The sequence below is a fragment of the Dendropsophus ebraccatus genome, chromosome 3, assembly GCF_027789765.1.
Source record: "Dendropsophus ebraccatus isolate aDenEbr1 chromosome 3, aDenEbr1.pat, whole genome shotgun sequence".
NCBI classification, from domain to species: Eukaryota; Metazoa; Chordata; class Amphibia; order Anura; family Hylidae; genus Dendropsophus; species Dendropsophus ebraccatus.
This window is the reverse complement of record NC_091456.1, coordinates 195200726-195215844: the sequence shown is the minus strand read 5'-3', so window position 1 is coordinate 195215844 and position 15119 is coordinate 195200726. Positions and strand designations below refer to the sequence as shown.

General features: G+C 45.0%; 3 protein-coding genes across 3 annotated transcripts in view; 1 reads left to right on the top strand and 2 right to left on the bottom strand.

Moving 5' to 3' along the window:
* The window catches only part of LOC138786760 (zinc finger protein 84-like), a 790489-nt gene that overhangs the window by 679786 nt on the left and 95584 nt on the right, over positions 1-15119 (top strand). The gene's annotated exons all lie outside the window — the stretch shown is intronic.
* Positions 1-15119, bottom strand: part of LOC138786801 (oocyte zinc finger protein XlCOF22-like) — a 348549-nt gene that overhangs the window by 305795 nt on the left and 27635 nt on the right. The window lies entirely within an intron of this gene.
* On the bottom strand, positions 1548-13501 carry LOC138787616 (uncharacterized). Its single transcript, XM_069964957.1, has 5 exons — positions 13420-13501; positions 10978-11063; positions 9237-9357; positions 3828-4952; positions 1548-3019 (listed from the first exon to the last, which is right to left on the bottom strand). The coding sequence occupies exons 1-5, from the start codon at positions 13499-13501 to the stop codon at positions 1719-1721; spliced, it is 2715 nt and encodes a 904-aa protein (XP_069821058.1). The 3' UTR covers positions 1548-1718.

The following is a 15119-nucleotide window of genomic DNA, read 5'->3' as shown; positions in this document are numbered from 1 at the left end:
CTAATACCTGTGGGGTCAAAATGCTCACCACACCCCAAAATGAATTCTTTGAGGGGTGCACTTTCCAAAATGCGGTGACTTATGGCGAGATTTTACTCTGCTGGCACTACAGGGGCACTGCAAACCCACCTGGCGCTCGGAAACGTCTTCAGCAAAATCTGCATTGGAAAAGCTAATTGGCACTCCCTTCCTTCTGAGCCCCGCTGTGTGCCCATACAGTGGTTTGTGCCCACATATGGGGTAATGTAGTACTCAGGAGAACCTGCGTTACAAATTTTGGGGTGCTTTTTCTCTCATGTTCCTTTTGAAAATGAGAAACTTTAATCTAAACGTATATATTATTGGAAAATTTTAATTTTCCATTTTTTTACGGCCTAATGGTGAATACTTTCCTCCAGCCCCTGTAGGGTTAAAATGCTCATTATACCCCAAGATGAATTCTTTAAGGTGTCTAGTTTCCAAAATGGGGTCACTTATGGGGGTTTTCAGGATACAAGCCTTCTAAATCCATTTAAAAAAAGAACTGGTCCCTAAAAAAATCAGTTTTGGAAACTTTCACGAAAATGTGATAATTTGCTGATACATTTCTAAGCCCCGTAACACCCTAAAAAAGTAAAATATGTTTCCCAAATTATGCCAGAATAAAGAGGACATATTGGTAATGTGACTTAGTAACTAATTTATGTGCTCTGTCTCCCTACATTGAGGTGGCGCTCAATGCCCAGATATTAGATTATATAATTTAGCTCTCAAAAGAATTTATCTAGACAAATTTTTTCTAAAAAATGGTCCTCCGTAATTTTTTCAGAGGATCTGACCCAACAAATATTGAGAGGATCTCAACTAGTGCATTCTGCCACTCCTAATGTGGTTCTACGTGAAATACATCTCCGCTTTATACACAAGGCTATATATGCCTTTAATATTCCTTTTCCAACTCCCACACTGCTCACATAAACAGTTGCCCGAAATGTTCACTTCCTAAAGCGGACTTGTTTCATTCTGCCTGGGCCGGCACGCGAGTCTGTGCGGCTCTATCTTCTGTCCACTTGGGGCCATGCCATACCACTTCTCCCTCTTAGTTATCTTTTTCATTTTATTGATATAGACTCTGCTACTCCCTCTCCTAAATTACTTACTTCTAAAGGAATTCATATAACTCTATTAGTTTCCCTGAAATGTTTAGTAAGACCCTGGATACTGGATACTCTACCAGACATTTCCGAGGTAATCTATTACAAAGGCTCATTGTATCTGTATGATATTATATACATACAATCCTTTGTTGCCTGTGAGCGACTTTTTGAATATGTAATGAATTTTCAATATGTATGTTCAAATATTACATAAGCCACTAATAAAATATCGCTAAAAAAAATAAAATGCATTTCTCGGCTAATAAGCCCAATTACAAAGTTTCTTAAAATCGCCTGGACTATTGATTTCTGCAACAATAAAAAAAAATAATTAAGTGACACTTTAAGGAACATTTAATTTATTAAAAAGATTTAAAAAATTAAATTTTTTTTTTTAAAACTGTCAAAAATAAAAGTTACATATCGCTGTTATCTATGTTATCTATGTTCCTCCAGTGGATACGATTACAAGTCAGTTTTACCATTAGCGTTTACCATTGCGTTTTATTTTTAATTTCACCGTGGATATAATTTTAGTTTTTTTCTGGTCTCGCAGCATATTTTATACAAAAATCAAGTCTGTCATTGCAAAGTGTAGATATTTGTTAGAAATTGCAAACTACATATTGGCTTCTCTCCTGTGTGAGTTTTTTGATGTTTAAAAAAATTTGATTTTCTAGCAAAACATTTCCCACATTCTGAGCATGAAAATGGCTTCTCCCCTGTGTGAGTTCTCAGGTGGTCATCAAAGTTTGATTTCTTACAAAAACATTTCCCACATTCTGGACATGAAAATGTCTTCTCCCCTGTGTGAATTCTTCGATGTTCAACAAGATTTGATTTATGAGTAAAACATTTCCCACATTCTGAACATGAAAATGGCTCCTCCCCTGTGTGAATTCGTAGATGTTGAACGAGACTTCTTTTGTGAATAAAGCATTTCATACATTTAGGGCATGCAAGTAGTTTCCCTACTCCATGAGTTTTTTGATGTGTGGGAAGATATGATTTTCGGGTAAAACATTTCCCACATTCTGGACATGAATGTGGCTTCTCTCCTGTGTGAATTCTTAGATGTTCAACAAGTTTTGATTTAGAATAAAAACATTTCCCACATTCTGAACATGAAAATGGCTTCTCCCCTGTGTGAATCCGTAGATGTTTAACGAGACTTGTTTTGTCAATAAAACATTTCATACAGTTAGGGCATGTAAATGGTTTCTCTCCTGTATGAATTTTTTGATGTTTAGCAAGATTGTATTTTTTGGTAAAACATTTCCCACATTCTGAACATGAAAATGGCTTCTCCCCTGTGTGAATTCGTAGATGTTTAACGAGACTTGTTTTGTCAATAAAACATTTCATACAGTTAGGGCATGTAAATGGTCTCTCTCCTGTATGAATTTTTTGATGTTTAACAAGAGTGTATTTTTTGGTAAAACATTTCCCACATTCTGAACATGAAAATGGCTTCTCCCCTGTGTGAGTTTTCAGATGTTCATTAAGAGTTTCTTTTCTATTATAACATTTCCCACATTCTGAGCATGGAAATGGCTTCTCTCCTGTGTGAGACCGTTTATGTGTAACAAGATGTGATTTGAAAGGAAAACACTTCCCACATTCTGAACATGAAAATGGTTTTTTTTCTGCTTGAGCGCTTTTATGTTCACCATCCTTTCTGGGACTTTTATTCTCTGTAACAGTCAGTGATGGATCAGTAGATGGGACTTGTATAACAGGATGAGATGCCAGATTTTTGCTGTGAGGGGCTGGGGGTATATCTGGGGGAATAGAAGGGTCTTCATATGTATCTTGTGTGATCTGACCATCTGCTGTAATATCTGGAGATATCTGATGTCCCTCTGATCTCCGGGGACACTCAGCTGCCAAGAAGAATCACATCTTAGTGTTATTATACTTGATAACCTTGTATTCTGTATAGTAAGTCTGATGCACAACATCCTGAAGAGCAACTATAGGCTGAGAATGAGAGCAGGATATGACATCATGGAACCTTCCCAGCAACCTGACCTCCCTCCCATCTGATGTCATCCGGCCCTCCCTCATCCACAGCTATATGTCACCAGCACTAAAGTCATCCGGCCCTCCCTCATCCACAGCTATATATGACCAGCACTGATGTCATCTGGCCCTCCCTCATCCACAGCTATATATCACCAGCACTGATGTCATCCGGCCCTCCCTCATCCACAGCTATATCACCAGCACTGATGTCATCCGGCCCTCCCTCATCCACAGCTATATATCACCAGCACTGATGTCATCCGGCTCTCCCTCATCCACAGCTATATATCACCAGCACTGATGACAATACAAAGTAGCTGATATTCTAATCACTACACAGCTGATCCCAGGGAGTTTATTTCTTTTCTGACGTATCTATATGAGGGCTCGTTTTTTGTGGGACAAGTTGTACTTTTTATGGCCCCATGCTTCCATATAACAGTGACTGGTGATCTGTACATTGTATATATTGTCATTCAGGTTGTGCCCCTAAGAAATTTTTGCCTCTTATGTAGAGAAGGGAAACTAATACAGATCCCATAGATCCCGCACCCTGACGGCACCAGCTATTTCTATTATATTCTATACTGTATATGTCATGTATCCTGAGCAGGGGAGATGCTAGTGTGATGATGTAGGGGCGTCACGTTGAGAGGGGCTCCATACCTTGCCGCCTGGCTGCTGGAGCCAGGACCTGGATACAGCCTGTTCCCATGGAGGCGCGCTGCTGCTGCTGGAGTAGTGGAGGCGTGCCGTGCTGCTGCTGGAGTAGTGGAGGCGTGCCGTGCTGCTGCTGGAGTAGTGGAGGCGTGCCGTGCTGCTGCTGGAGTAGTGGAGACGTGCCGTGCTGCTGCTGGAGTAGTGGAGGCGTGCCGTGCTGCTGCTGGAGTAGTGGAGGCGTGCCGTGCTGCTGCTGGAGTAGTGGAGACGTGCCGTGCTGCTGCTGGAGTAGTGGAGGCGTGCCGTGCTGCTGCTGGAGTAGTGGAGGCGTGCCGTGCTGCTGCTGGAGTAGTGGAGGCGTGCCGTGCTGCTGCTGGAGTAGTGGAGGCGTGCCGTGCTGCTGCTGGAGTAGTGGAGGCGTGCCGTGCTGCTGCTGGAGTAGTGGAGGCGTGCCGTGCTGCTGCTGGAGTAGTGGAGGCGTGCCGTGCTGCTGCTGCTGGAGTAGTGGAGGCGTGCCGTGCTGCTGCTGCTGGAGTAGTGGAGGCGTGCCGTAATGCTGGAGTAGTGGAGACGTGCCGTGCTGCTGCTGGAGTAGTGGAGGCGTGCCGTGCTGCTGGAGTAGTGGAGATGTGCCCTGCTGCTGGAGTAGTGGAGACGTGCCGTGCTGCTGCTGGAGTAGTGGAGACGTGCCGTGCTGCTGCTGCTGCTGGAGTAGTGGAGACGTGCCGTGCTGCTGCTGCTGGAGTAGTGGAGACGTGCCGTGCTGCTGCTGCTGGAGTAGTGGAGACGTGCCGTGCTGCTGCTGCTGGAGTAGTGGAGACGTGCCGTGCTGCTGGAGGAACGAAGAGGCGTCCTGACCAGACGGGGTAGCGTGGATGGCGGACATCTGAGATAGGAGCGAGGAGAAGAACATGCGGGGCGGTTTCCGGTTTGCTGCCAAGTAGCGTGAGCCAAGAAGTGCGAGCTGTGGTCCGGACAGAGGGACAAATCTGGAGGACGGATCCGGCCCGGAAGCCTGCATGACCGGCTGGTAAACCATTAGAGACGGCCTGAAGTTCATCTGATTGTAAAGCGGTGTCGCTTGGATGAGATCTCTCCAGTCTGTTGCACTTTGATTCTGACCTGGAGAATCTGGAGGAATTAGGAAACAGTCTTATATTACTAACAGCACTAATATCAATCACCGCAATACTAACTGTCCATACTGGGGGTGTGGGGGTAATAGAGGTCCCTTGTTGGATTGGGGACTGTATGGACCTGTGGGTTGGGCTGCCGTGTGGTGTTCAGATGGTCAGCGGGTCATACGGGTGTGCTGTCCCGTATACATCTCTGCAGCCATATAGCTTTTTTTCTCAAGTGTTTAAGGTCTGAAGGGGTTAAAAGGGTGGAGGCGTCTGGGTTTATCCGTGATAATATCAGGAGTGTATGTGCCGCTCTGTGCCCTGTTGTATATACCCATCTATGAGGCGTGCTAATGCTAAGAACAACTCACCCTCTGCGAAGAAAAAATATCATAAGGCAGAAAAAATGGAGAAGTTCTTGAGCCCGACTGTACAGAGTAAAACAGTTACCTCTCGACTGAGTGAGGTACAGGGGGAGGAGCCAACCTAAAATTGTATTTTGGCGGCAGTTAATAGATCCAATGAGACTCTCCATGGTATTACTGTTCAAGTTGGGGAGATTAATGGAGAAGTCTGGCAAAATTTCTTATTGAAGCATATACAAGTCACCAATATACACTTATTACAGGAAATACTTATAAAGTGCTTTTTTTCCTTCACTTACTACTGCATCAATGCTTCACTTCCTGGATAACATGGTGATGTCACTTCCTGGATAACATGGTGATGTCACTTCCTGGATAACATGGTCATGTCACTTCCTGGATAACATGGTAATGTCACTTCCTGGATAACATGGTGATGTCACTTCCTGGATAACATGGTGATGTCACCTCCTGGATAACATGGTGATGTTACCTCCTGGATAACATGGTGATGTCACTTCCTGGATAACATGGTGATGTCACGACCGGACTCCCAGAGCTGTGCGGCTGTGGCTGCTGGAGAGGATGATGGCAGGGGGATGCTCAGTGTCCCTCCAGTGCCCTGTGTCCCTCAGTGTCCCCCTGCCATCATCCTCTCCAGCAGCCACAGCCGGACAGCTCTGGGAGCCGTAACATCACCATGTTATCCAGGAAGTGACATCACCATGTTATCCAGGAGGTGACATCACCATGTTATCCAGGAAGTGACATCACCATGTTATCCAGGAAGTGACGTCACCATGTTATCCAGGAAGTGACGTCACCATGTTATCCAGGAAGTGAAGCCTTTATGTAGTAGTAAGTGCAGGGAAAAAAGTTCTCTATAAGTATTTCCCGTAATAAGTGTATATTAGTGATTTGGGGGGCAATACAATACTTAAATAAAAAATTTTGCTGGACTTCTTTAAATTAGATCTATCCATCATACACTGTGACATGAATGCTGTCAGGGAACGTGTTACAATGACTGAACAAAAAAAAAAAAAGGTAGAGCAGATGTCTGCGGAGATGAAAGAGATAAATTTAGGGTTACAGGCAAAGGTGACTGACAAGGAGGATAGGAGTAAGAGGTCAAATCTGAGGATTATAGGAGTCCCGGAGGGCACAGAAAATAAAGACTGCACCAAATGTATACAAGATTGGTTATTAGAAGGTGTGGGAAATATTGTGTTTGAGCATTTCTGTGTGGAGAGGGCCCACAGGATAACACTAAGACGTAACATTCCTGGAGATACCCCTAGACCCATTGTGCCAAGGATAAGGATCTGGTGTTACGTAAATTGAGGGAGCTCCCCCCACGCGAAATTAATGGTTCAAAAGTATATGTTTATTCTGATTACTCAGCGGCGACGCAAAAAAAGAGAGAGAGATTTATAGAAGTGAAGCGCAGACAGAATAATCTTAATTATCTACTGTAGCCCTAAGGCCTGCATCTCCCTTAGCAGGTCCCCTTCGGGTTATTTTGATTTTCAGAGAGGAACGAGGCAGGGTTGTCCCCCCCCCCCCCTCAAGCTCTTTACCCTGGTTATTGAGCCTTTGACGAGAAGTATTAAGAAAAATGTGGGGGTGGAGGGCTATGGAGCCGGGGGGAGAGAGGACAAGATAGCTTTGTATGCTGATGACCTGTTGCTGTTCCTTGGTAAAACAGGGGGGGGGGGGGGGTTGGATTCAGCAATAGCGAAAGTGGAGAAGTTTGGTGTCTTCTCCGGTATAAAGATTGATTGGGAGAAGTCGGTTCTGCCTTTGCTGGATCCAAAGGTGAAGGTGAGACAGAAGGTGAAAGGGCCAGAGGGGTCTTTTAAATATTTGGGTATATGGATATCAGCGCAGCCAGGTAGATTTATGGTGAGATGGGTTAAGGAGCAGAACAGGCTGGTAAGGAATATCTTTGAGTTAATGGAAGTTAGGTTGCTAGTTAAAGGGAACCTGTCACCCGGGACGCGGGTGCAGAGCCTAACCGCCCCCCCCCCCCCTGGTGCAGCCCCAGATACTTACCCTTTCCTGTAAGTCCCGCTCCTGGACCCAGTCCCGGGACAAAGATATCCCTTAGGAAGCGGTGCGCGCGCGCTGCAGAGATAACTCCGATGCCCTTAGAGAATGACGGCTCCATTCATTCTCTATGGGCGTCGGACTCATCTCTGCTGATTAGCATACAGCGTGCTCAGCTTCGGGCGCCGAGATCTCCGTCCCGGGACCAGAAAGGGTAAGTATCTGGAGCTTCACCGGGGGGGTCCAACAGGCTCTGCACCCACGTCCTGGGTGACAGGTTCCCTTTAAGTACCCCAAAAATACAATTTGCAGATTATTGATAAAAGCCTGGAAAAAGTGTGGGAGTAGAGGGGGCTGTGAGTGTTACAATTTTTTCTGTAATCCCCGATTATATTATGTGGCTAATGATATTAGAAAATGGCGTAAGAAGCCTTTGTTGGGCTGTAATAGGTGTGGGATGCAAGGTGCTGAGTTGGATCATCATTGGTGTGTGTATAAGGAGGTGTTTAAAGTTATGACGCGTACATTTGAATTTTCGATAGAGGATGAATATGAATGTGCAATACTGGGGGTGACTAATGATCAATCTCTGACCAAGGATAGGATGGCAATGATATCAAAGTCATTTTTTGCCGCTCGCCTAGTTCTTTTACGAAATTGGGTGTCAACACACCCTCGAACAATAAATGAATGGAGGGAAGTAAGCCATAAAATATTACACTATGAGCTGTGGCACAATAAATATATAAGGAAGAGGGAAGATGAGAGGTTAACCGTATTGATGGATAGATGGGAAGAGTACTGGACTTGGTGTGGGTTTTTTTTCCCTTTTGAATGTTCCTGTCAGTTGGGTGGGTGGGTATATAAGAGGATATGAATAATTATGGTAACTGTTACTGTCTTATAGCCCAAGGAGATGGTTTAGTAGGGATTACTGGTGTAACGTCTCTACGAAGGATTGTGACCGGTGGAGTATGTGTGGGGCACCGGAGTTTTTGTGATAAGATATGGGGAAGGTATGGGTGTGTGTGTGTGTGTGGGGGGGGGGGGGGGGGGGGGGAACTTGTGTCCATTTGGGTGGGGGTCGCGCCTTGGGTTCGGGCTGAGCCAGATAGGTATGTAATATTTTATGTGGACCTTGCCTAGGCGCAGCCTCTGTGTTGAGTGTGTAAAGAACCTGTTCTCCGTGGGTGCCATCGTTGCCATCGTTGAGCATAATAAATGGTTGACTGGTCATCAGGGGAGAACAGAAGAAGTGCGACACCTCTGCAGTGATATTGGAGAGGTTTAGCGCAAACGTGACAGAGTAATGGTGGGTCTGCCGAGTGTTGGGCGTCTATCTAGAGAAGGTGGGCGGCTGGCACTGGCACATGCACTGTGTGTGTGTGAGTGGGTTTGGTGGTTGAAGAGGGATGCCGTGGCTTGGTCTGCGGAAGAGAGTCATAGGTATAAAAGGTTGTTAATTTTGGTATATTATTTTTTTTGTTTTGATTTATTAATTATTTATTTTTGTTAGTTTGTTTTGTCCAGTTATTTGTGTGGTCCGGTTTGGCCTGGCCGGGGGCGCGGGCCTCGTGTGGGCGGCGGCCTTGTGCGGATAGAGTAAAAAAGATATAAAATAAGTTAGTTGGAGGTAGAGATGTGTTGTCTCAAGAATATGAGAAAGATTATTCTTTGCCTCGCGGGGTGAAAAAAAAAAAAAGAAAGGAAAAAAAAAAAAATGTACCCTGTTATCTCCAATAATCGAGTCACTGAATGAAGAATTATAAAAAGAAAAGCCTGAACAAACACAGAACTTATAATATTCCCCACAGAATAGTAACAGTCGGTGACTGAGGAGAATGTGTGAGTGTTCTCTGCATTTACTGGTCACTACTCACCTGGGCGGTTACCTGTAGTGATGTCCTGCTTATACTGCTCATCACTGCTCTCATCTGGCTCTTCTTTTACAATTACAATTATATCATCGATATCGTTGAGATTGTCACCCTGGGTAATCAGCTGTACAAGATATCAGAAAAGATAATAAGCAAATGAACGGAGGAGTTATCAGAGCCCCATAGCTGCAGGTCTCTTATATACTGAATATCAATATTTAATGAACCATATCTGCAGTATCCTGGTACCCGGTGTAGTCACTACTATACCAAATAGGTTGTTGTGTGACTGCAGATTGGTCACAGTCTGTATAATCCAGTATTGGTGGCTGAGAGACATTTCTATTCTGTATCACATTGCTCTATATTACTATATCTATATTATCTCTGCAGCCTCATTATACAAGTATCATCCATATAATAGTGTAGGAGAAACCGGGACCGAGAGCCAGAGCCAGATCTACACATCATAGGTGACATCTCCATCTACCTGATCCTGATCCTGTGGGAGAAGAGGACGGGGACATCTCTCTGGTGCTGTTCTCTTACTGGATCTGACTGGAGGGAACACATACAGAGACTGAATTCAATCTTTCCATCCAGATAATACAGAGAGGAGGTGTGTATATAGTCCTGTCTATTACCTGCTGATGGGAGGGGCTGCTGATCCTCCAGCATCACATCCTTGTACTGATCCTTGTGTCCTTCTACATACTCCCACTCCTCCATGGAGAAATAGACCGCCACGTCCTGACACCTTATAGGAACCTGACACACACAATGGTCACACAGTCATCCCCCCCCACCCCTCCAGTGGTGTTACTGTATAATGTCCCAGCATTCCCAGCAGCCACAGTCTCACCTCTCCACTCAGCAGCTCCACCATCTTGTTGGTGACTTCTAGGATCTTCTCTTCCTCCATTTCCTCATGTATCAGGGGCCCCGGGATTGGGCTCAGGGTTCTTCCACATCCTTCACACCCAGGGGCCCCACAGCGCCCACTAGAGGACTTCTTCACTACTGTGTAATCCTGTGTATGGAGAGACACATTACTATCACTCCATCCATTCCCAGAATCCCTCACCTCTCCAGTCCTATCCATCTGTTATTCCATAGATAGAATGATGTCATGATGACATCACTCCCAGAATCCCTCACCTCTCCAGTCCTATCCATCTGTTATTCCATAGATATGATGTCATGATGACATCACTCCCAGAATCCCTCACCTCCCCAGTCCTATCCATCTGTTATTCCATAGATAAGAATGAGGTCATGATGACATCACTCCCAGAATCCCTCACCTCTCCAGTCCTATCCATCTGTTATTCCATAGATAAGTATGATGTCATGATGACATCACTCCCAGAATCCCTCACCTCTCCATCTGTTATTTCATAGATAAGAATGATGTCATGATGACATCACTCCCAGAATCCCTCACCTCTCCAGTCCTATCCATCTGTTATTCCATAGATAAGAATGATGTCATGATGACATCACTCCCAGAATCCCTCACCTCTCCAGTCCTATCCATCTGTTATTCCATAGATAAGAATGATGTCATGATGACATCACTCCCAGAATCCCTCACCTCCCCAGTCCTATCCATCTGTTATTCCATAGATAAGAATGATGTCATGATGACATCACTCCCAGAATCCCTCACCTCCCCAGTCCTATCCATCTGTTATTCCATAGATAAGAATGATGTCATGATGACATCACTCCCAGAATCCCTCACCTCTCCAGTCAGCAGCTCAATCATCTTGTTGGTGAGTTGTAGGATCTTCCGTTCATTGAATCTTTCTCCCCTCCGGCCATTTCCATCTGTTATTAGAGGAATAAGATTGATGTTATGTGGTTGATGACAATGACAGATCACTAGATTGCAGAATCAGGCTTCACCTTTACCAGTTGTCTTTCCTGGGTCCTAACAATGGCAAATACTACTCTGATACCCCCAGGACTTATTTTAGGGCAGAATAGTGGAACCAATCATGAGCCTCACAGAAAAGTAATACAAGAGCCCACCGAATGTCAGGAGCAAATAGCATTAGCCAATAATAAAGTAATCCTGCTGGGAGCTGTAGTCCTGTCTGATGGCTCAGATAAAGTACAAACAGCAAACGCAGAACAAGGGTGGGTTTAGACTACGGAATACGCGCAGATAAATCCAGCAGATTTGACCTAAGGAATGGGGGGGGGGGTATTGGATTGCCAGACGTCAGGAAATATTTTGTGGCCACCCAACTGTCACACATAGAAGACTGGTGTAGAAATAGCAGCAAGAAACCTTAGGTGGCCATTGAGCAATCTTTTGTCGGAGCGCCACTGCGAGGGATTTCATCGGTAGCAAGAGGGCATTTCAGCGATATTAAATACCCCCCCACTATAGGCCCAGGGCTGACAGCATGCTCAGATATGGTGATTAGACAACATCACATACCGCTTACATCAATACTGACACCTGTATTGAGACGCCCAGACTTCAGTCCTAGCCAGACTCATAAGGTATTTCGAGACTGGATAGCAGCGGGTTCATTTAGAGCCCAGCATTTTTTGTCAGACAAAACCTGGCTTTCATCAGACTCCCTCACAGACATGACAGACCCCTGTACCTTAGGACCGTTGGGGATGGCCCAGCTACGACGTTATTTAATGTCATTGCCCTCTTCTTCGCAATACTGTAATCCACTCTCCGACTTTGAGCAACTGTGTGCAGCCACAGAACCGTTGCGACATACCCTCTCTCTTACGTACCGACTACTACTGAATACACCCACCTGCTTTTATCTTAAAATGGGAAGCAGATTTGGGATTTTCTTTTACAGACGCCAAGAGATCTAGAATCTTCTATCTGATGCATAAGTCCTCCATCAGTTCCAAATTTCAAGAAGCTACTTACAAACTCCTCTCGAGTTGGTATCGAGTCCCATCCAAACTTCACGAGCTCATACCCCAAGTCGACCCCACTTGTTGGAGATGCGAGCAAGGAGAGGGTACATTCCTGGACGTGTTTTGGGAGTGTCCGTCACTTAGATACTTCTGGTCAGAGGTCACGAGGGGAACCAAAAAGGTCACTGGTAGAGATGAGCGAACCTCTAGCATGCTTGAGTCTATCCGAACCCGAAAGTTCGGCATTTGATTAGCGGTGGCTGCTGAAGTTGGATAAATCCCTAAGGCTATGTGGAAAACATGGATATAGTCATTGGCTATATCCATGTTTTCCAGACAACCTTAGAGCTTTATCCAACTTCAGCAGCCCCCGCTAATCAAATGCTGAAAGTTCGGGTTCGGATAGACTTGAACTCGAACCCGGTTCGCTCATCTCTAGTCACTGGCCTTATGATACAGATGGATCCGGCCTTGTTCCTCCTCTATCACTGCGAGATCACTCAAGAAGCATACAGACTCTCTTTACTCAGCTTCCTAGTAATGGCGGCCAGCTCGTGTATTCCATTATATTAGAAACAAAGTTCTCCCCCAGCTCTCTCGTTGTGGGTCTCCAAAGTGAACCATCTGATGCAGATGGAAGACCTTACTTCTACCTTGCACTCCAAAAACAAAAAATGTCATACTACCTGGTCTCCCTGGACAAGGTTTCAGGAAACAGACGCCTATAGAGACTGAGATCCAATAACCCAACACCCTGAAGGACTGGTCTGACACACCCATATGGGACAAGTGCTCAGGTTGGTGACACTGAAGGTTCACGTCATTCTACCTCCCCCTTCCTTTAACCCCCAACCTCCCCCGTATCCCCCACCTTATTCTCGCTTTCTTTTCCCTTTTTCTTTTTCTCTGTTTATTTTACTTGTATTTTCTTACTACAAAAAGGTGAAACTGGTCAGGCCTGGTGCCCCCACCCGGGTGCCATTTCTCCGACAGTTATGGACATTCTATTTACATTTCATACTGTTAGCATTTACCCACTCTTGTGAATGTTGAAAGTTCTATATGTAAAATGGATCTCATGTGCAACTGTGGTGGGTGCCCACTATGATCTGTCCATTTTGCTGTGATAAATAAAGAATTTAAAAAAAATAAAAGTTCAGTTGGATTCCGTAGTGTGAACCTGTCTCAAGACAACAGAGACTGAAAGAGACGTCTGACTATAACAAGACCAAAAACTCAGCAACCAGAACAGAGCAATACATCAGAAGAAGCAACTGCTCCGACCAACCTGAGAGCGACTGCACAGGGTCCTCCGGCATCACATCCTTGTACTGATCCTTGTGTCCTTCTACATACTCCCACTCCTCCATGGAGAAATAGACCGCCACGTCCTGACACCTTATAGGAACCTGACACACACAATGATCACACAGTCATCCCCCCCACCCCTCCAGTGGTGTTACTGTATAATGTCCCAGCATTCCCAGCAGCCACAGTCTCACCTCTCCACTCAGCAGCTCCACCATCTTGTTGGTGATTTCTAGGATCTTCTCTTCCTCCATTACCTCATGTATCAGGGGCCCCGGGATTGGGCTCAGGGTTCTTCCCCATCCTTCACACCCAGGGGCCCCACAGCGCCCACTAGAGGACTTCTTCACTACTGTGTAATCCTGTGTATGGAGAGACACATTACTATCACTCCATCCATTCCCAGAATCCCTCACCTCTCCAGTCCTATCCATCTGTTATTCCATAGATAAGAATGATGTCATGATGACATCACTCCCAGAATCCCTCACTTCCCCAGTCCTATCCATCTGTTATTCCATAGATAAGAATGATGTCATGATGACATCACTCCCAGAATCCCTCACCTCTCCAGTCCTATCCATCTGTTATTCCATAGATAAGAATGATGTCATGATGACATCACTCCCAGAATCCCTCACCTCTCCAGTCCTATCCACCTGTTATTCCATAGATAAGAATGATGTCATGATGACATCACTCCCAGAATCCCTCACCTCTCCAGTCCTATCCATCTGTTATTCCATAGATAAGAATGATGTCATGATGACATCACTCCCAGAATCCCTCACCTCCCCAGTAAGCAGGAAGAGTATGTGTAGGGTGTGGGTTATTATCCTCTCGGCCATCTTGTCTCTGTCTCTCTCCATTATTGTTCCTGTATTTCTGTTACCTGGATGGAAAGAAGATGAAAAAATGTAAAAACTACATAAGATCCCATATAAAACATACAACTATAGACGGTCACAAGGAGACACATTGGAGGAGATATCAGTGTAGATGATATGTAGCTATTATATAGGACCTTACAACTATATAGGGTGACATAACATACCACACTATTATGTGGGGGCACAGGGGACCTAACTACCACTTTAGCAGATAAACTCTTCTCGGCAGTGAAAGACAGATTACCAAATCGCTGTCTGCTGCGTTTGTCCCGTCTTGAGCTGTAAGGTCAGTGGGGAAACCAGAGAAAAGGCAGGAGCTGAAGCATTAAATCTGTCTTATATTCTATATACCAGTGCTTCTCAATTCCAGTCCTCAGGCCTCACCAACAGGTCATGTTTTGAGGATTTCCTTAGTATTTCACAGGTGATATAATTATACTCAGTGCACCAGGTATTATCACAGGTGTCCTTTGTATGGGATATTCTCAAAACATGACCTGTTGGTGAGGCCTGAGGACTGGAATTGAGAAGCACTGCTATATACTGATTCCACGGCGCCTATGAATCAGCCATTACACAGAGCCATATGTGTGTGATTCCACCTGATTCGGCAGATAAACGCTCCATGTAAAAGAGTCTTTAGATAAACCATAGTGTATAAATGTCCATCCACGGGTATCAGAGGAGTTGGGCTACATTCACACCTTCCGTACATTTTTTCTTAACCCCTTAAGGACAGAGCCTGAAATGGCCTTAATGACAGAGACAAATTTTATGAATATGACCAGTG